Raw genomic sequence first — 21,500 nt, 5'->3', positions numbered from 1 at the left:
CCTCCTCTCTGCAGCCTGGTGTCGCAGGCCTACCCACCTCTCCATCTGGCTAGCTGTGGGTGGGAAACAGAACTTAGAAATGCAAATCAGGCCCTGCCGTTAAATTCGTCAGGGCCTGCGGGAAACCCATTCTCCAGTGTTTCCCGACCGCTTCCTAGCACCCCCACTCCTGATTAAAATTCCAGTCCAAGTGTGGTGTGCAGATTCAAATCACGTAACCATTAATACTTACGTGGTACCGGACAACAAGAAGGGAGTTCGGACACCTTCAACCAGGACAATATTTCTCAACCCTGGTTTTGCTAGAGTTTTCTTACTGCTTGATTGCACTGTTGGACTGCTTGATTGCACTGTTGGACTGCTTGATTGCACTGTTGGACAGAATTTTAAGGCAGATGTAAACTTATATATCCCTAATAATTTTTTAAGAATCAAAGTCAAGCATTGAGTTAACCAGTAAGTAAATGCATGTCAGCGATTAGAAAAATAGGTATAAAAGCACTGTACCTTGGGACTGAACGGGAGATACTGAGCTCAACAAACGTGCATCTAGTTTCAAAATAAAGATGTTATCATTAAATATTAAATCTCATTTGTCCCATTACAGATATCAAAAACTTAAAGTAATTGTATAAAACAATTTTGCAGTTTTAAACTAGTGAAGAAATTGGTAATTTCATGAGACACCTTAAGTTTTATACTTAATGTCCTTATAAATCTCTGGATTCTGATCATTTTCAGCTTCTCACACTAAAAAAAGTAAATTTTAATTTCAGGGAAGCAGTAATAACACTAGCAAGTTTGGTATTGCCAGACAATTTTGCAATGATTTCCCTAAATTGCACTTAATTGGTGTGACAACAAATAAACACAAATACATGAAAACTTTGTAGGGAAATGTAAAATAAGGAGAAACAGAATACACAATATTTAATGGTATTAAATCTCTCCATGTTCTCCCCAGAAGGCACAATTGCAATCAGCATCAGCCGTGGGGATCTGCTCTCACATCTCAATCATGATACTCAGCCATTTTCCTAGATATCTATATCTAAGGGATAATTTTCCCTCTTCATGCTCTTCCGCCAATAGCAAGCCACCTACTGCCTCCCCAAACAGCATAGATGAGATAGGGAACTCAGCCGAGTGAATGAAAGTGAACCTGTATTCCCCTACATTGTCAGCTGTGGCTCAATTGGGAGCACTCTCCTCTGAGTCAGAAGGTTGTGGGTTCAAGTCCCACTCCAGAGACTTGAGCACAAAAATCTAGGCTGACACTCCAGTGCAGTACTGAGGGAATGCTGCACTGTCAGATGTACCAACTTTCAGAGGAGACGTTAAACCGAGGCCCCATCTGCTCTCTCAGGTGGACGTAAAAGATCCCATGGCACTATTTCGAAGAGGAGCAGGGGAGTTATCTCCAGTGCCCTGGCCAATATTTATCCCTCACATCATCACTAAAAAAAGATTATCTGGTCATTATCACATTGCTGTTTGTGGGAGCTTGCTGTGCACAAATTGGCTGCCACAACAGTGACTACACTTCAAAAAGTACTTCATTGGCTGTAAGGCGCTTTGGGATGTCCTGAAGTCGTCAAAGGCGCTATAGAAATACAAGTCTTTCTTTTATTCTATGATTTCATACATTAGTGCTCCAGCACATGCCACCAGCAATGATATCAGATATTAAAACAGACAGATTATTGAATGAGGTGCAATACCGGTACTGAAGATACATGATAGATTGTAGAAACACTTTCTACTTAGGCCTATGTAATACTGGTAGAGATCACAGATCCAATTGTAATGCATTTAAACATAACAAATCATATCAACACAAGTATTGTTTCTCCCCCAAAATGTGTGAATTTTTCACTCAATTTTTTGCACATTTTGATCAAGCATCCTTATTTTGGTCTGAATAAGATGAGGTTCTGGTTTATGTATGCATTTCCTTTCTCACTTATAATGGGAGAGCAAACAAGCATGTCAAAACCCCATCTCTCTCCCCCACTTCCCCACATAGTATGTAATTTTGGCAGCAGGTATGCCCACCTGGATGGGTCATAATGAGAAATGGTGGGATCTCAATACCCCAAAAAATGATTAGCAGGAAATCGCAGTTAAATCTCATGGATCAAGTACCATTTTGTGGAAATAAAGAATATTCCAAAATAGTTCTATACATATACTTACTTAACCTTGCAGCCCACGGCACATTAGTTGGGACATTTCTGAATGCGTGCACCAACATGGAAGCCATGATTAAAAGGTCAATTTCTATAGAAAGAAAGCAAGTATTAATTACACGACAGCTGTTCACCAACAACCTACAGAATGTCTAGTTATTTTCCCCCACCAACAGTAATTTGAACAAACACACAAGCAAATTTCTGGATACATGATGACTGGCTAAGGTAACTGAGTGTTTTGTTAAAAAAAAAATCTCACTGGTTTCATCTTCATGGGAATGCCATTACAAAGTAATTTTTTTCTGTGATATATGGAATGTCATTCCCAGAAGTAATATACAATTAATATGTCACTCATGAGACTGACCAAGTCATCCACTTAACTTTACTTGCGTAAATGCATTTATTACACTGCCGACCATGATGTATTCCCTATATACAACAAAAGTCATAAGAAAAGCTACATGTGGAATAGACACCAACATAAATTACCACCTGTACTTAAAGGGTATTTCAGTTCATTGTTCATCTTACTTTGGCCAGGACACAGTCACACCAAATACAATCCTAGAGTATTGAAAGGCCATCAACATCTATTATAAAGCCACTTAACCACCAACATGGTTAAAATTGCTTAGTGAATTTCAAACAGTGCTATGCATTCAGATTTTTACCTAGATAGAAAACAGAATATATAACAGTAAAAAAGTCTCAATGAGAGACCTACCATAGGAATGGCAATGTCACAGCTTTGTTATGGTCACCTCATGAGTGAAAATATTTATATCACTATTAGTCACAACACATCCTCTATTATTAAATAGACAAAAATATGCATAATTACACCCACATCACATGAAAACCAGGTAGAAAAAGGACCAGGAAGTTTCATCTAATGTGGAGAAATTGTATGAGAGATGGATCAGGGGCTTTGAAGTTCTCACTTACTCGTGTGGAACTACAATAACTCAGTGTACTGCTACAACCAGGCAGAAAATTGACAATTTACAAACAACGATGAAGCAGGAAACCTCCACACACCCACAAAATTCAAACAACAAATTAATGACCAATAAATACAACCACAAATAGGACTGAGTTACCTGGACTTTTAGGGCCAATGCACCAAGGATCAAGGTTTCAGTTTAGACACCCTTGGGGTGACATCACCATAACAAATTAAATTATGGAACAATGTAATTTACATGAACAGACTTACCGCTATCCTATTTATCATCAGGCTATTTTAAATCAACGTAGGGAAAATATTGCAACATGGAATCGATCTAAAAAAACCTTGTTAAAAAGGCTTCCCAGCTGAGCACAACACTATATTTAACAGAATAATAGTTCTTTAAGAAGTCAATTCTGTCAGCTGGGAATGGTAATGGTGTCCATGTAACTACTGGATTGTCGTAAAAACCCATCTGATTCACTAATGTCCTTTAGGGAAGAAAATCTGCCATCCTTACCGGTCTGGCCTATTTTTGACTTCAGACCCACAGCAATGTGGTTGACTCTGAACTGCCCTCTGAAATGGACGAGCAAGCCACTTAGCTGCAACTCTACGAAAAACAATAAGACTGCCGCTACTCAAGGGTAATTAGGGATGGGAAATAAATGCTGAACATTGCTCACATCCCGTGAATGAATAAAAAAAATACAGGACTTCAACAGGTACAGAGCACGTATTAAAAGATTGACAGTGAATCCATAATACAACCATCAGTGTAAACACTGCCGCTCACTGGCACCTTCGCAGCCCAGTGCGGCGCAGCCCCAGCCTCTCACTGACAGCAGACAAGCGAGCGCAGCCTCACACGGCCTGACGCGCCACGTACTAAATAACTGGAGTGAGGTTCCGCAAAACAAAAACTTTAAACCCTGCAGCGTTAATTCACAGCCCGGCGCTCCACACACACCCACCGCAAGGCCAGCGAGCGACCTCCTACACACACACACCCCGCGGCCCACAGACAAGGGGGAAGAGAGAGAGCGCGGCGGAACGGGACCCCGAAACTCCGCTTCCCCACCGTCACCGAATGCGCCCCCCGCCCGCTGGCTTTTACCTTGGATTTCTTTCACCCCGGCTCTCCGCTGTCCGCCTCTGGCTCTCCGCTTCCGGCCCCTCCTCTTCTCTGCTGCCCTGTCCGCCTTTCCCGCTGTTCCCAGCCCGACCCAAGGCCCTCTCACCCAAACAACCAGCCCAGCAGAATCCGAGGACCCTCCCAGCCTAACCCACACCCCGCCTGATGACACCCTCGCTACATTTCGGCCAAACCCCCACGTACGCCGCAGAATAATATCTCCAGCAGTGGGGAAGATTCGTATTATGAAATATTACGGAGTTCATGGTAATTAAAATCGGTTGCATTTGGTGATCGGCGCCGAGTTATTTTGCTCAGGCACTGCGAGGTTCCCGGCCGGCAGTTAGTCCGGGGTGGTTCTTGTTCTGCAGCCTGAAGATGGCGGCTGTGCGGGCGGTGGGGATCGTATCCCGGCTTTCGGCCATCCGGCATCTGCGCTACTCAGGTAGGCGAGGTTTAAAATGTTCCTTAATATTATTGAAGAGTTTCAATGCTGGGCGCTAAGTAGTTTGTTCTGTCTTGAGAGGTCTCCATCCCCACGGTTTCGACCAGTCTGGAATAACTTAGTTGCCTGAACTTAGTGGCTTATGGAGCCGAGCCGGTTGTCGCTGGCAGCAACGACTTGTTCATCGAGTCTGTATAACGAGCTGTGCGGCTGCACTGTTTACGTGGATTTTGGAATCAAACTGCTGCGACCGTTCAATAACTTGTGCGGCTAAATTACTCTTATCGGTGCAGGTCCTGAAATAAAAATGTCACCAGGACAACAGTCCGATCTTTTCAGTCGTCGCCTTAAAAACAACCCTTTCTCCAAGGGACGAGTCTTAAATGTCTGATATTTTGTATTTTTCTGTTTTTAGCTCTGATATTTTGGCTTTGGTCGAGGCGTGCTTGGTGCGGGGCAGAAGAGGAATATTTCCGGACGAAAGGTCACCGACCTGAAACGTTAACTCTGTTTCTCTCTCTACACAGATGCTGTCTGACCTGCTTAGTATTTCCAGCATTTTCTGTTTTTATTTCAGATTTCCAACATTAACAGTATTTTGCTTTTGAAATATTTCCCTGTACTTTATAATCTTACTGGTTATGTCTGTGCAGAACTCAAATATTTACACGTTATTAGAGTATATATAACTAATTTTCAATACTACTGAAACACTGGTTTAGCTTGGCACAGTTGGTAGCATTAACATTGAGTCAGAAAGTTGTGGGTTTAAACTAGGGTTGCAAAATTCTGGGAATTTTTAAAAGAGGAAACTTTCCATGGGAATTTTGGGAATTTATGGGAATTTTGAGGTTTTTTTGCACACTGATGGTTTTTGTCTCTGACCCTTATATTATCTTTGTCGTCAAAATAGACATACTGTTCCATACAAATAAAAACAGGCTTTCAAAGCTTTATTTAGGTTATAATTTTGAACTTTATTGAACCTTCACAAAAAAGGACCCATCTAAAATAAAATAAAAAGAGCATCAGCTTATTTAGCCTGTAATTTGTCCTTATTTTGTCCCTTTGAGTCTTCTACTCATGAGTCTTCTGAGTCTTCTACTCCTCATTGCTCCTCCTGATTCTCTGACTCTGGCTCTGACGTGTCCATTGCCTCCTCTGTGTCAGTGTCTAGCTGTGTGGTGGACACTTCTGTATCTGGCTCAATAAGTTGTAGGTTCGCCCGGATAGCCACCAGTTTCTCCACTCTCTTGTTAGCCTGTTGCGCACCTTTGTATGCGTATTCCCGAAAAGTGACCAGTTTCGTTCAGAGGCCACTGATGAAGGTGGGATTTGGAGTATCACCGATGCAATAGGTGACAGGGCCTCGGATGCACAAAGTCCCTTCCACCAGGTATGTGCACTGATATGCTTGCATGGTTCCCATATCCCATCCCCATTCCAAAGACCTTGCTTGGTAGAGAACTTTGCCAGACTTCCCAGAACTTTGCCCACATCCAGATTGAGATGGTGTGAGAGGGTAGAAATCACACTGTAAGCGCTGTTGATCTGTTCTCCAGAAAGTATTGGTCTCCCAACATGCTTTGGGTCCAGCATGTATGCTGCAGCATGAATCGGCTTGACACAAAATTCTTGACGCGTCTGTATGAATTGAACAATTGCCTTCTCCTCTGCTTTGAGCAGCAGGGATGTGGGTAGGGCAATGCTGATTTGTTCTTTTAAATCAGTAAAAAGCCTGAGAACATCTGACAAGACAGTGTCATCTCCTTCAATCTGAGCAATTGCAGATGCTACTGGTGAGAGTAGTTTAAGGCTGCTAATCACTCTCTCTCCCAAAACACATCATCCAGCAGTATTTTCTTGATGATGGTTTCCATATCCCCAGACTGGGATATTGCCATTTCTTGCAGCAACTCCTTACCCTCCAGAAGGCTGTTGTACATTATGACAACACCACCCCATCTAGTGTTGTTGGGCAGCTTCAGTGTGGTGTTCTTGTTCTTTGTCATTTGCTTGGAGTTGTAGGTTGCTGCAACTACCTGTTTTCCCCTGACATACTTAACAACTTGCTTGGCTCTCTTGTACAGTGCTTCCATGGTTCTCAAACCCATGATGTCCTTGAGGAGCAGGTTAAGCCCATGAGCTGTGCACCCAATAGACGTAATATGAGGGTAGGCCTCCTCCACTTGAGCCCAAGCAGCCTTCGTATTCGCAGCATTGTCAGTAACTACTGCAAAGACCTTTTGTGATCCAAGATCGTTGATGACCGCTTTCAGCTCATCAGCAATGTATGTGCCTGTGTGTCTGTTGTCCTTCGTGTCTGTGTTCTTGAAGAACACTGGGAGAGGAGTGGAGACGATGTAGTTTATGATGCCCTCCCCTCGTACATTTGACCACCCATCTGAGATAACTGCAACACAGTCTGCCATCGCTATCGTTTCTTTGAGCTTTCCTTGGACTCTGTTCTACTCAGCCTCCAGCAAATAAGTAGACAAAGCATGTCTGGTGGGAGGACAGTATGCAGGGCGAATAACATTGAAAAATCTCTTCCAGTACACATTGGCTGTGAGCATGAGGGGTGAGCCTGTTGCATATACAGCTCGAGCAAGGCACTCATCTGCATTCTTCTGGCTATGGTTATCCATTGTATCAAAGAACCTTCCAAGTGGGCCAGGAGTTGCTGCTGATGAGCCTGATGCTGAATGAGAACCATCATCTTCTTGAATGGAAGCAGAGGAACTCTGGGCTGACTGCTGTGAGCTTTGAGTGAAGTTGTTGCATTTGGATAAATGCTGCTGCATCTTTGTGGCATTCTTTACATATGGCTTTCTACAGTGTTTGCACATGTACACAGTCTTTCCATCTTTAATGCCTGGGGTAAAATGCTTCCACACATCCGACGGTAAACGTGGCATTGTTCTATGCAGAGAAATAAAGGGCATTCATCTCTGTCGAACTGCGGTCGATCAGCACGATTACAACAGGGTGAGTACATTTTTGCTGATGCTCCATGTGATGGAAGCATGACCTGTACACACAGGACGCTACATCACCAATAGTGTATTATTTTGTATATTTTAAATTGAAGGACAACAGAGTTCAACAAGTAACTGGTTTATTTGGTATAAAGTCTGATTTACTTACTGCATCATCACATCATCAGCAGAAAACAATGACTTCCCTCAGGACCCCTAACCTGGATCTTAAAAAAACTATAGCAGTCTTACAGATGCCTGCAGGCCAATCACAATTCGATATGCAAATATTACAAATAGAGGGAGCTAATCGCTCATCCACTCATCCAACCAATCAGGACACATTTGTTCACAGTCACACACAAAACTTGTAATTATTAAAACAAGCCAAGTAAGAAGATAAACATATATTGATTAAGAAATTCCTTAATAATTAAGATTCCATCTCTGTTAGTAATTTTAAGAGCGGACCTGTGGGGGGGGAAAAAAAAAGAAATACAAAAAAAACAATATTATGCTAGCATGTGCTTTTTTGGGCAAAATTCCCAAGCTAAACTTCCCGTGGAAAATTTCCGGAAATTTACCGGAAACTTTCCACCCCTTTGCAACCCTAGTTTAAACCTGACTCCTTAATAGTAACGAGCGAATAATGCATTGTTTGACATGCAGTGTCTATTAATTAGACCTGTTTGTATAGTTCAGGTGGCTGTTAAAGCTCCCATCGCCCTATTTGAAAAAGAGCAGTGGTTTCCCAGTGGCCTCCCAATTTAACTCGTCATTTATCTCGTTGATGTGTTTTTACGAAGTTGTATTTATTGCAATTACATAGCGGCCAATAAAAAGAAAAAAAACCTCACAGACCACTTGTTGGAAGTAGTATTGACAGAGTTGCTGAAGTTAAGGTCAATTTGACAATTTATGCTACATACGTGGTGGTATTTCGCAGGATGAAAGGCATTCACAGCAGGACCTGCAACACCTTGCTTGTAACCTCTTGCTCTGAATGTTGAATATAAACTATACATTTTTGGATATTTAAATGAAACCTGAGTATTTTGACTGAAATTTAAATTGAGTCCATAGAAAATTCAGTGATTGTGGTAGGAAAGTTTGCAAATCTTGTTTTGCGAAATTAAAAGTGAGTATGTTACTAAAATCTATCATGGCCAATCCCATCCTTTTGAATTAACTCTAAACAGATAGGTTTTGCTATCCAATATTTTACACCACAGTAGATCTGTCATACTTTTTCTGGTAATTAAAAAAAATATATATTATTGTTTTAAGAAATGCTAAATATTCTACTGATATTTTCAGTTTAAAAAGTCCCAGGTTCTAATCAAGCATGCAGCTCTTATCAGATTTAATGTAACTGTACAGAAAACCTATTATTGATGTAAAGAGCAACAGAATTAACGTTTCAGGTCGAAGACCTTTCATCAGAACTGGAAAAAAGCAGGAAATGGCAAGCAAGTTTAGGGGCTGGGAAACGGGGGAGGGGATGAAAGAACAAAAGGGAAGGTCAGTGATAGGATAGAAAACAGGAGAGATTAAGAGACATTAAGAGATATTCAAGGCAAGAGGAGGCGGTAATGGGACTGGTTAAGGAATAAAGGATGGCTCTAGATGAAGTGTGAATTGCGCTGGCAGAATGAAAGACAGCTGCCATGTGGGAGAGAAGAAAAAAAAGCCAAACACAAAATGTGGATAAGAAGTATATATATATGTGATAGGGGCCGAGGTTATGATCTGAAATTGTTGAACTCTATGTTGAGTCCAGAGGGCTGTAGAGTGCCTAATCGAAAGATGAAGTGCTGTTCCTCGAGTTTACGCTGAGCTTCCGTGGAACAATGCAAGAGGCCGAGGTCTGAGTGGGAATGGGGCGGTGAATTAAAGTGACAGGCCACCGGGAGCTTGGGGTCCCCCTTACGGACTGAATGGAGGTGTTCCGCAAAGCGGTCACCCAATCTGCGTTTGGTCTCCCCAATGTAGAGGAGACCACATCGTGAGCAGCGAATACAGTATACTAAATTGCAAGAAGTACAAGTAAATCACTGTTTCACCTGGAAGGGGTGTTTGGGGCCCTGGACAGTGGGAAGGGGGGAGGTATAAGGGCATGTGTTGCATCTCCTGCGCTTGCACGGGAAGGTGCCGGGCGAAGGAGAAGGGGTGCTGGGGGTGGTAGAGGAGTGGAATAGGGTGTCGCGGAGGGAGCGGTCCCTACGGAATGTGAAAGGGGAGGTGAGGGGAAGATGCGTTTGGTGGGATCATGCTGGAGGTGACGGAAATGGCGGAGCATGATCCGTTAAATGTGGAGGCTGGTGGGGTGAAAGGCGATAACAAGGGGCACTCTATTGTGGTTCTGGGAGGGAGGGGCAGGGGTGAGGGCAGAAGTGCGGGAGATAGAACGGACACGGGCGAGGGCCATGTCAACCACAGCCCTCCAGTTCTGACGAAAGGTCTTTGACCTGAAACGTAAACTCTGTTTCTCTCTCCATGGATGCTGCCTGGCCTGCTGAGTTTTTCCAGCGTTTTCTGTTGTTATTTCTGATTTCCAGCATCCGCAGTATTTTGCTATTCTATTATTGATGTATATGATCTGGTTCCCTTTATTATAGACCATAGTTACAGAAAAGTTCTGATAATTTCAAAATGGTTTTCACAGAATCACAGAAACCTCACAGTGCAGAGAGGCCATTTCGGCCCATCGAGCCTGCACCGACACATATCCCACCCGATCCCCGTAACCCCTACACCAACACATATCCCACCCTATCCCCGTAACCCCACATATTTAATCCCCCTAACACTAAGGGTCAATTTTTATCATAGCCAATCAACCTAACCCGCACATCTTTTGGAGGGGGAGAAAATCCTTGTGTAAATGATTTACTCATGGTGATGCCATTTGAAATTTTCTTCAGCTATCAGCAAAAACTGAGTAAAATGTTGTACACATTTACAATGAAAATTGTAAGGGAGAAAGAGTATTCAAGATTTAATGGAACTTGAATATTTGGTAAATCAATGTAAAATTTTAAATGTCTTCAGAAACAAATGAGATTTGATAAATGCCAGGGTGCCCAGCTGACATCTGGTGAGCTGCATGCTGCTCTTCTGTTGTTGGAGTACAGTTCTTTGCACTTGCCTAAGGATTATCATGATGTGTGGGATGATAATTGAGTACTTCTGTTCTGGCTCAGTTCAAGACCCACTCCAGGATTTGAGCATCTAATCTAGGGTAACACTTTAGTGCAATATTGAGGAAATGTTGCATCATTGGAGGTACCATCTTTCATATGAGATGTTAAATCAGGGTTCCGTCTACCTGTTCAGGTGAACGTGAACAATCCTATGGCACTATTTGAAGAGGAGCAGGGTGTCCTCGCTAACATTAGTCTGTCTACCAACACCACCAAAATAGATTAATTGGTTATTTATACATTTGCTATTGGTGGGACTCGAGTGTGTGCAAATTGGCTATTGTTTGCCTAAACAACAATAGTGACCAAAGTCAATTTTTTTTTATATAAGTATGAAGTGCTTTGGGCATCCTGGGAACATGAAAGACACTTCCTTCTTTTCAGTCTCTCTCTTTCTTCCTTATCCAACTCTTTGCTTTTAATCCAGATGTGTTTCTATGGTTGGCAGTGGAGGATGGTCTGCCTCCTCAGTGAGCACTGGATCAGCCTGGAGGCAGCAGATATGTGGGCTGGGAGTGTATATGAAGGAGAACATTGTCACCAGGGAAAGGGGGGGAAATTACATCGAATATACAGCACAGAAATAGAACATTTGGCCCAGCCAGTCTGTGCTGGTGTTTAGACTCCACATGAGTCTCCTCCCATTCTATCTACCTCATCTCAGCCTTTCAGCATATCTTTCTATTCCTTTTTCTTGTGCTCGTCTACTTTCCTTTTGAAAGCATCTAAGCTATTTGCCTCAACCACTTGCTGTGGTAGTGAGTTCCACTTTTCAACCACACTCTGAATAAAGAAATGTCTCCTTATTTGCCTATAGAGCTTGTCACCTGCCTGAAGATGCATCACCATTCCCTAGGAATATGATATTTCCCCCCTTCTGAATTTTCAATCAAGTAATCACTAGTAGCTAGACTCTTGAGTGTCCTGGCTTTTGTAAGGCTTACCCGGTTTGCTTATTGAAAAATCTTCTCGTCCCTCTTGTCTGACAGCACTGTCAACTTTTGAGACAGAAGGCAGTCGATATTTTATCAGCAGAAAATTGTGCTGTAAAATGATGACCCATGTGACTATGAAGAGGTGCTGCTAATTGGACAGCTTTGCCATTGTCGTGGGGGAGGGGGGGTGGTGCTTAATGCAGAAATGAGAAGAAATTAAGAAAAATAAAATGAGTGCAAAGAGAAGAAAAGTACGAAAATAGTTGAAGAATAAGATAAGAACCACGGGGGAGGCTTCTGTTTGCACTAAGTGTGGCAACATTGTAAATGCATTTCATAAAGAATGAAAGAATGATTGTACCAGTTTGCTGTAGCTAGTTGCACATAAGAAATCTTCATCTGATCTTGAGGAAAAAGATGCGAGTAGCCAGAAAATAGAATTTTTCCCTAAAAATTAACAATGTTAGTAATATTTGCATAGAAAATATCTGGAAAAGAAGCACAGAACCAAATTCAACCAAAATAACAGTATTTGAAGTGAGTGCACAAAAGAAGAGGAAAAAAAGATGATTCAAATAAATTGATTATAAAAAAAAAACACAAATGGAAAAACAGCTAATGCAAATAAAACTTAGGAAAAATGAAATAACAGAAAATACTGGAAAAACTCAGCAGGTCAGGCAACATCCGTGGAGAGAAATTTGAGTTGATGTTTCGGGTCGAACCCTTCAAAACTGGAAAGAAAGGAAAATAGATCGAAGGCAGGGCTGCGATCGGACAAAAGAAGTGAAAGAAACAAAAGAGCTAGTCGAGATGGTAATAGGCTGAGATTAGGTATAAAGTGTACTGGCAGGGCAAGAGATAGCTGCCAGGTGTGAGAGAGAATCAAAAGGAAAGGGGGGGGGGGGAAAGGAGTGGAAAAATTACAAGAAAAAATGTGTAATAGGGGCCGAGGTTATGATCTGAAATTGTTGAACTCGATAGTGAGTCCGGAAGGCTGCAGAGTGCCTAATCGGAAGATGAGGTGCTATTCCTCGAGTTTACGTTGAGCTTCCGTGGAACAATACAAGAGGCCAAGGACGGTGAGGTCCGAGTGGGAATGGAGCGGTGAATTAAAATGACAAGCGACCGGAAGCTCGGGGTCACCCTTACAGACTGAACGGAGGTGTTCCGCAAAGCGGTCACCCAATCTGCGTTTGGCCTCCCCAATGTAGAGGAGACCGCATCGTGAGCAGCGAATACAGTATACTAGATTGCGAGAAGTACAAGTAAATCGCTGTTTCACCTGGAAGGGGTGTTTGGGGCCCTGGACAGTGGGAAGGGGGGAGGTATAGGGGCAGGTGTTACATCTCCGCTTGCACGGGAAGGTGCCAGGCGAAGGGGAAGGGCTGTTTGGGGTGATAGAGGAGTGGACTAGGGTGTCTCAGAGGGCGCGGTCCCTACGGAATGCTGAAAGGGGAGGGGAAGATGCGTTTGGTGGTGGGATCACTTTGGAGGTGGCGGAAATGCCGGAGGATGATCTGTTGAATGTGGAGGCTGGTGGGGTGAAAGGTGAGGACAAGGGGAACCCTATCGTGGTTCCGGGAGGGAGGGGCAGGGGTGAGGGCAGAAGTGCGGGAGTGTTGAGGCCTGAGCTGACTTCAAAGCAGAGTGCTATTCCCTCGTTCAAGGCCTCATTCCGCTTCACTCAGGGCTGAGTTTGGGGCCTGACTGGTTTACACTAATGCTATAGTTGTAGTTTAAATGCAGTCATGAAGGGCACTTTTCATCTTGCCCAATTCTTCCTCTTGGACATTAAACTCAGCTACTGGATATTATTTACTGTAATTGCAAAATATTTGAATCAAGCTGAGCAATACAAGTATTTGTAGGAGTGCGAGGCTAACAAAAGGGCGGATGACCTAATCTGCAGACAAGCATTCCTGTTGGAAGTAGCACAAAGGTCATCCCAGCTCTACTTTATAGCCATGTATATAGGAGACGTGTAAAGAATCTGTGCTAGAGTTCAGAGATTAAATAGCAGGCAGGATCTAGCAAACTTGCATGATTCAAGGGGTAGACGAGTTCAGTATTCCTTGCTGCCTATATTTCCTACTGTATTAAGGCTCCTTTTTTATATATTTGGACCATCACCAAAGTTTAGAATAAAATAAAAAATGTTTGTACGGTTAAATTCTATAACTGAACAGAACAAATGTCCATTTCTAAAAATGGCATAGGTAATCATAATACTTTTTGTGGAGAAATTAAGTAAATATTTTTTCTACAGATAGGACTGTAAAATGGGTCCTTGCAATTCACTTTCCATTGCAAACCTATTACATGGGTTAAACTAGAATGCCAAGTGTACCATAGAATATCTGATGTTTGTATGGCGTGTTGTTTTCATGTCTCCTATCACAGAATCACAGAAACCCCACGTATTTCCCACTTATTCATCTCACTCAGTATACATGGACTTCAGGCAAAAGGGCAAAGGGTGGTTTAATCTTTATTTTACTTAGTGTTGGCCCAAGATACTGTTCTTGCACAATATATCTGTGATTGATGCAATTTGCTTTGCTAACTGAACAGAGCACAGTTATTTAGTAAGATCATTAAATGGGGGAAAGGTCAATCAACAGAAACATTTGAATTGAGGCAGCATCCTTTTTACTTCTTACCAAATAAAGGCGCATATGGCATTATGCTTTAGACATTCAAAAGTTACTTTTTGTTTCAATACCTATTTTAACTGGCTTCCTATTGAAATTCAGCGCAGTTGGAACAGTTTTGTATCAATTATAGCAGCAAAGGAATTAAATTCAGATGTCATTTGCTATTCTAAACAATGTGGTTCCAAAATACAGTGATCAGATTTAATGAATTAAATTTAATGAATACCAACAATTATAATTGGAGAAGGAACTTTACCACTGCAAATTGACAGTGGGGCAAGTGAAGTCTGCAGTAACCAAAGGACATGGCCAATGATGTCTGACTGCAGGAATAATATGAAGCAAGGGTATCCAAGCTCTTTGTGGGTTGTGCAGGTACATATCGCGGAACCTCTTGGTCCACATATATAGTTTTAATCCAAGTTTCCACTAACTTGTATAGAACTCATTGCTGATGGTAACAGATCTTGGTGCTCTGATTCACATTTTTAGTCAATAAGGCTACCACATTCAGAATCATAGAATCATAGAAATTTATGGCACAGAAAAAGAACTTTTGGCCCATCGTATCGGCTGAAAAAGAGCTATGGGTTGATGATTTCTGCCTCTACCACCCTTTCAGGCAGTGAGTTCCAGACTCCCACCACCCTCTGGGTGAAAAATGTTCTCCTCAACTCCCTTCTAATTCTGCTACTAATTACAGGAAACTTTGTGATATCTGGCACCGACGGGACCGAGCTGTTGCCGTCCCATCAAAACTGCCGGACAAACCAGCGCTAATGTTGAAACATACGGAGATTTTGAGCTCCGTATCTGGCAACAAACCCACAGCTTCTAAACAGTCGGCCGTAACTTGCAAGCGTCTCTGTAGCTTAGCAACAGCTTCAGCGAGACCTTGCAGAGCCTGACTGGTGGGAAAAAAAGCAACGAAAAGAAAAAAAACCTAACGAAACAGCTCCTGATTTTTGCCGGTGGCTCGAGCATCTGGACAGTTAACCTCCGGATAAACCAAAGTTTCCTGTACTTTAAATCTATGCCCCTGGTTACTGACTTCTCTGCTAGGGGAAATGGGCCCTTCCTATCCACTCTATCTAGCCCCCTCATAATTTTATACACCTCAATTAAATCTCCCCTCAGCCTCCTCTGTTCCAAAGAAAACAACCCCAGCTTATCCAACCTTTCCTCATAGCTAAACTTCTCCAGTCCTGGCAACATCCTCGTAAATCTCCTCTGTACCCTCTCTAGTGCAATTACATCTTTCCTGTTAAGTGGTGACCAGAACTGTACCCATTACTCTAGCTTTAACCTAACTAGTGTCTTATACAGTTGAAGCATAACCTCCCTGCTCTTATATACTATGCCTCGGCTAATAAAGTAAAGTATCCCATATGCCTTCTTAACCGCCTTATTTACTTGTCCTGCTACCTTCAGGGATCTGTGGATATACACTCCCAAGGTTCCTCTGTTCCTCTACACTTCTCCGTATCCTACCATTTATTGTGTATTCCCTTGCCTTGTTAGCCCTCCCCATATGCATCACCTCGCACTTCTCCTGACCAGTCCATTGATATCTTTCTGCAGTCTACAGCTTTCTTCCTCACTATCAACCACACGGCCAATTTTTGTATCATTTGCAAACTTCTTAATCATACTCTCTACATTGAAGTCTAAATCATTGATATATACCACAAAAAGTAAGGGACCTAGTACTGAGCCCTGTGGAACTCCACTGGAAACCGCCTTCCAGTCACAAAAACACCCGTCGACCATTACCCTTTGCTTCCTGCCACTGAGTCAATTTTGGATCCAACTTGCCACTTTCCCATGGGCTTTTACTTTTTTGACCAGTCTGCCATGTGGGACCTTGTCAAAAGCCATGCTAATATCCATGTAGAGTACATCAAACACGTTACCCTCGTCGAAGCTCCTTGTTATCTCCTCAAAAAAATTCAAACAAGTTAGTCAGACACGATATTCCCATAACAAATCCATGCTGACTGTCCTTGATTAATCCGTGCCTTTCTAAATGACGATTAATACTGTCCCTCAGAATTTTTTCCAATAATTTGCCCACCACCGAGGTTAGGTTGACTGACCTGTAATTACTCGGTCTACCCCTTTCTCCCTTTTGGTACAACATTAGGAGTCCTCTGGCACCACACCTGTAGCTAGAGAGGATTGGAAAATGATGGTCAGAACCTCTGCTATTTCCTTCCTTGCTTCTCTTAACAGCCTGGGATACATTTGATCCAGGCCTGGCGATTTATCTACTTTCAAAGATGCTAAACCCCTTAATATTTCCTCTTTCACTATGTTTATCTCCTCTACTATTTTGTACTCCTCCTCCTTAACTACAATGGCTGCATCATCGCTCTTTTGTGTGAAGACAGATGCAAAGTATTCATTAAGAACCATACTCACATCTTCTGCCTCCCCACACAGGTTACCTTTTTGGTCTCTAATAGACCCTACTCTTTCTTTAGTTATCCTCTTCATGTTATTAGCCCTTTCCAAGCTCCCAGCCCCACAAAATTCAAACTGGCCAAACCAGTGAATAAGAAATAGAAGTGCAGATAGGATTGCATTGTTGGGGCTTATGGGACACAAACTGCAGCTTGGACACCATTGGTATAAACATAAGAAATAGGAGCAGGAGTAGGCCATTTGGCCCTTCGAGCCTGCTCCGCCATTCAATAAGATCATGGCTGATCTTCTACCTCAACTCCACTTTCCTGCACTATCCCCATATCCCTTGATTCCCTTAATATTCAAAAATCTATCGATCTCTGTCTTGAATATACTCAACGACTGAGCCTTCACAGCCCTCGGGTAGAGAATTCCAAAGATTCACCACCCTCTGAGTGAAGAAATTTCTTCTCATCTCAGTCCTAAATGGCCGACCCCTTATTCTGGGACTGTGACCCCTGGTTCTAGACTCCCCAGCCAGGGGAAACATCCTCCCTGCATCTACCCTGTCAAGCCCTGTAAGAATTTTGTATGTTTCAATGAGCTCACCTCTCATTCTTCTAAACTCTAGAGAATATAGGCCAATCTACTCAATCTCTCCTCATAGGACAATTCCCCCCCACCCCCCATTCCAGGAACCAGCCTAGTGAACCTTTGTTGCACTCCCTCTATGGCAAGTATATCCTTCCTTAGGTAAGGAGACCAAAACTGTACACAATACTCCAGGTGTGGTCTCACCAGGGCCCTATATAATTGCAGTAAGACGTCTTTACTCTTGTACTCAAATCCTCTTGTAATAAACGCCAACATACCATTTGCTTTCCTAATTGCTTGCTGTACCTGCATGTTAACTTTCAGTGGTTCGTGTACAAGGACACCCAGGTACCTCTGAACACCAACATTTCCCAATCTCTCTCCATTTAAAAAATACCCTGCTTTTCTATTTTTCCTACCAAAGTGGATAACTTCACATTTCTCCACATTATATTCCATTTGCCATGTTCTTGCCCACTCACTTAGCCTGTCTATATCCTCTTGAAGCCTCCTTGCATCCTCTTCACAACTTACATTCCCACCCAGCTTTGCATCATCAGCAAACTTAAATATATTACAATAGCAAAATACTGCGGATGCTGGAAATCTGAAATAACAGAAAATGCTGGAAATACTCAGGAGGCCAGGCAGCATCCGTGGAGAGAAACACAGAGTTTCTCTCTCCATGGATGCTGCCTGGCCTGCTGAGTATTTCCAGCATTTTCTGTTGGATATATTACATTTGGTCCCCTCATCCAAATCATTGATGTAGATTGTGAATAGATGAGGCCCAAGCATTGATCCTTGCTGTACTCCACTTGTTACAGCCTGCCAACCCGAAAATGACCCATTTATTCCTACTCTGTTTTCTGTCCGTTAACCAATCCTCAATCCATGCCCCAATCCCATGAGCCCTAATTTTGTTAACCTCTTGTGTGGCACCTTATCGAATACCTTCTGAAAATCCAAATACACCACATTCACTGGTTCTCCCTTATCTATTCTGCTAGTTCCAACCTCAAAAAACTCTTACTAGATTAGTCAAACATGGTTTCCCTTTCATAAATCCGTGTTGATTCTGCCCAATTCTATTATTATTTTCTAAGTGCCCTGTTGCCACGTCCTTAATAATAGATTCTAGCATTTTCCCTACTACTGATGTCAGGCTAACTGGTCTGTAGTTCCCAGTTTTTTTCCTCTACCTCCTTTCTTAAACAGTGGGGTTACAATAAAGTGTGCTGAGAAAATATGTTTTTAAGAAACAAGATTAGCAGTTGATGCAGTACTAGGATTTTTTTGATAAGTTTTAAAATATGCTTGCCAGCATGCTGTGTATGTTGTTGTACGGGCTTAAAGAAGTGTTTTGCTGCCCTGTTTTAGTTGTAATAGGACATGAGGTGGGTGGGAGACAATTGAGCTGATGGCTCACAGTAGGGTTGCAAAGGGGTGGAAAGTTTCCGGGAAATTTCCGGAAATTTTCCACGGGAAGTTTAGCTTGGGAATTTTGCCCAAAAAAGCACATGCTAGCATAATATTGTTTTTTTTGTATTTTTTTTCCACAGGTCCTCTCTTAATAATTAAGATTCCATCTCTGTTAGTAATTTTAAGGAATTTCTTAATCAATATATGTTTATCTTCTTACTTGGCTTGTTTTAATAATTACAAGTTTTGTGTGTGACTGTGAACAAATGTGTCCTGATTGGTTGGATGAGCGATTAGCTCCCTCTATTTGTAATATTTGCATATTGAATTGTGATTGGCCTGCAGGCATCTGTGAGACTGCTATAGTTTTTTTAAGATCCAGGTTAGGGGTCCTGAGGGAAGTCATTTTGTTTTCTGCTGATGTTGTGATGATGCAGTAAGTAAATCAGACTTTATACCAAATAAACCAGTTACTTGTTGAACTCTCTTGTCCTTCAATTTAAAATATATAAAATAATACACTATTGGTGATGTAGCGTCGTGTGTGTACAGGTCATGCTTCCATCACATGGAGCATCAGCAAAAATGTACTCACCCTGTTGTAATCGTGCTGATCGACCGCAGTTCGACAGAGATGAATGCCCTTTATTTCTCTGCATAGAACAATGCCACGTTTACTGTCGGATGTGTGGAAGCATTTTACCCCATGTAGTGTATGTGCCTTTAAGAGCCCCAGGTGTGCTGTAATGCCGGTAATTGCCACTCGGGCTATATAAGCCTGTAGTATATTGTGTATATCCGTTAGAACCCCCCGCCCCCCCCCCCAGACTTTGCTTAGCAAATACCTATGAACCAACTCCTGTCTTCAGTGTCTTTATCAACACACGGACACTACAGTGGCGACGAAGTGGAAACGGACTTACCTGCAATTCGGCAGCACCTCAAGGACATCGATTCCTCGGGCGTCCTGAAGACTCAAGGAAGTGAGAGAAGCTGTGGTTTCTCCAGCTGGCCAAGCTGGTGGCAGGTACTGCGCTAATCCTTCCTGGGCGTCAGGCTGGGGCTCCAGCGGCTGGCTCTACAGCTGAGACAGGCAGAGAAATCGGAGGCAAGCAATAACGGACTGGGAGGGAGCACTCAGGAGACAGCCGGCGCGGCAAGCAGGTCAGCGTTCAGACCTGGAGAGAAACTCCGGCGGGAACGAGTCTCCAACAGTAAATAAATAAATAAAAAAAGAACGGAAACCGCAGTAAACAGCGTTGTCATCGGCAGCAGCGGCGGGAAAGCGCGGGAAGCACCATATCTTTTCTGCAGAAAAGAAAGAAAAGCGCGGGAAGCGCCATATCTTTTCTAAGATGCCTAATTCTGGCAATATTGATGCTTTTGATAACGAGATAGAGGATTGGACCACATATGTGGAAAGAGTGGAGGTATATTGCACCGCAAATGGAATAGAAGATGAGAAAAAAGCTTCAGTACTTCTGGATCTAATGGGCGCAAAGACATACAAGCTGTTACGAAACTTAATCACTCCAGCCGAACCAATGGACAGGAATTTTAAGGAGATTGTTGATACCCTACACTGCCAATTCGAGGCAGGACTGGCAGACTCTCTGCGAGACACATTCGTCTGCGATCCCCTAAGTGTAGAAACACAAAAAAAGCTATTTTCTGAGAAAAATTTAACACTGGACAAGGCTTTCAGTGCAATAGGAGCTGCAGAGATACAGCAAAGGCCACAGGACTTCGGCACCCATGAAATGACACGGGGTTTCGAGAGATGTTATCGCTGCGGCAGATCCACCCATGACCAGAGGGGACTGCTAGTTCAAGGACAAAGCATGCAGACAATGCGGAAAGATGGGACACATTCCACGTGTGTGCCGATCTGAAAACAAAAAATCCACTAACAGGAAAAGAATCAATAAGGAAAAGCACAGAAAGGTACAAATGATGACGGACAGTAGCTCCGAAGACCAGAAGAGTGATAGCGACTCCGGGAACAAGAGACTAAGCTCTCTCAAATTACATAATGTAATTGCCAAAGAAGATTACCAGACCATTTGGGTTACCCTCACAATAGCAGGGTCCCCAGTTAAAATGGAGCTAGATACAGGATCAGCTCTGACGGTCATAAATCGACGGGATTACGAGCGGCTATTTCCGCATATACCTTTTAAAAGACACATCCATTATCTTGAAAACATATACGGGGCAGAAAGTATACCCCAAAGGAAAAATAAGGGTGCCTGTTGTATACAACGGCAAGGAAATACAGAAGTTGTATTTATACGTTCTACAAGATGGTGGTCCACCGCTGTTGGGACGTGAATGGATCAGAAAAATACGTTTAGACTGGCACTCCATTCAGGCACTGACGGTGACCAGTAAGGAAAAAAATAATGATGATGACGTCATACCTGAACGATTAAAAGACGTCATACCTGAACGATTAAAAGACATCTTGGCCAACGCCAAGGAAGTGTTTCAAGAGAAACTAGGAACCTTGAAAGGCATCACCGCCTCAATAAAAGTGGAAGATGCAGCAATTCCCAAGTTTTTTAAGGCAAGACCGGTGCCA

The 21,500-nt window shown here is 42.7% G+C and overlaps 2 protein-coding genes across 7 annotated transcripts in view; one reads left to right on the top strand and one right to left on the bottom strand.

Moving 5' to 3' along the window:
- Positions 1–4,360, bottom strand: part of hadhb (hydroxyacyl-CoA dehydrogenase trifunctional multienzyme complex subunit beta) — a 49,668-nt gene extending 45,308 nt beyond the window's left edge. Inside the window, exons 1-4 of one of the 5 annotated variants that reach the window (XM_085996956.1) lie at positions 4,262–4,360; positions 2,197–2,280; positions 508–549; positions 233–371 (exon numbers count right to left, since the gene is read on the bottom strand). In XM_085996956.1, the coding sequence (XP_085853082.1) occupies positions 233–371; positions 508–549; positions 2,197–2,263 (248 nt within the window). In that variant the 5' untranslated portion in view covers positions 2,264–2,280; positions 4,262–4,360. Of the gene's footprint in view, positions 1–232; positions 372–507; positions 550–2,196; positions 2,281–3,664; positions 3,825–3,915; positions 3,937–4,118; positions 4,141–4,261 lie in introns of those variants that run through there. The other 4 variants (XM_085996958.1, XM_085996959.1, XM_085996957.1 and 1 more) reach the window with 4 other exon arrangements.
- Positions 4,361–4,429: 69 nt separating this feature from the next.
- LOC147112571 (trifunctional enzyme subunit alpha, mitochondrial-like) overlaps positions 4,430–21,500 on the top strand; it is a 95,574-nt gene continuing 78,503 nt past the window's right edge. Inside the window, exon 1 of one of the 2 annotated variants that reach the window (XM_085996953.1) lies at positions 4,430–4,546. In XM_085996953.1, the coding sequence (XP_085853079.1) occupies positions 4,525–4,546 (22 nt within the window). In that variant the 5' untranslated portion in view covers positions 4,430–4,524. Of the gene's footprint in view, positions 4,547–4,578; positions 4,725–21,500 lie in introns of those variants that run through there. The other variant, XM_085996952.1, reaches the window with a different exon arrangement.

The sequence above is a fragment of the Somniosus microcephalus genome, chromosome 9 (assembly GCF_052327205.1).
Source record: "Somniosus microcephalus isolate GS21.2 chromosome 9, FLI_Smic_1.0, whole genome shotgun sequence".
Classification (NCBI taxonomy): Eukaryota; Metazoa; Chordata; class Chondrichthyes; order Squaliformes; family Somniosidae; genus Somniosus; species Somniosus microcephalus.
The sequence above is the reverse complement of the archived record's forward strand: the minus strand, read 5'-3'. Positions and strand labels throughout refer to the sequence as shown.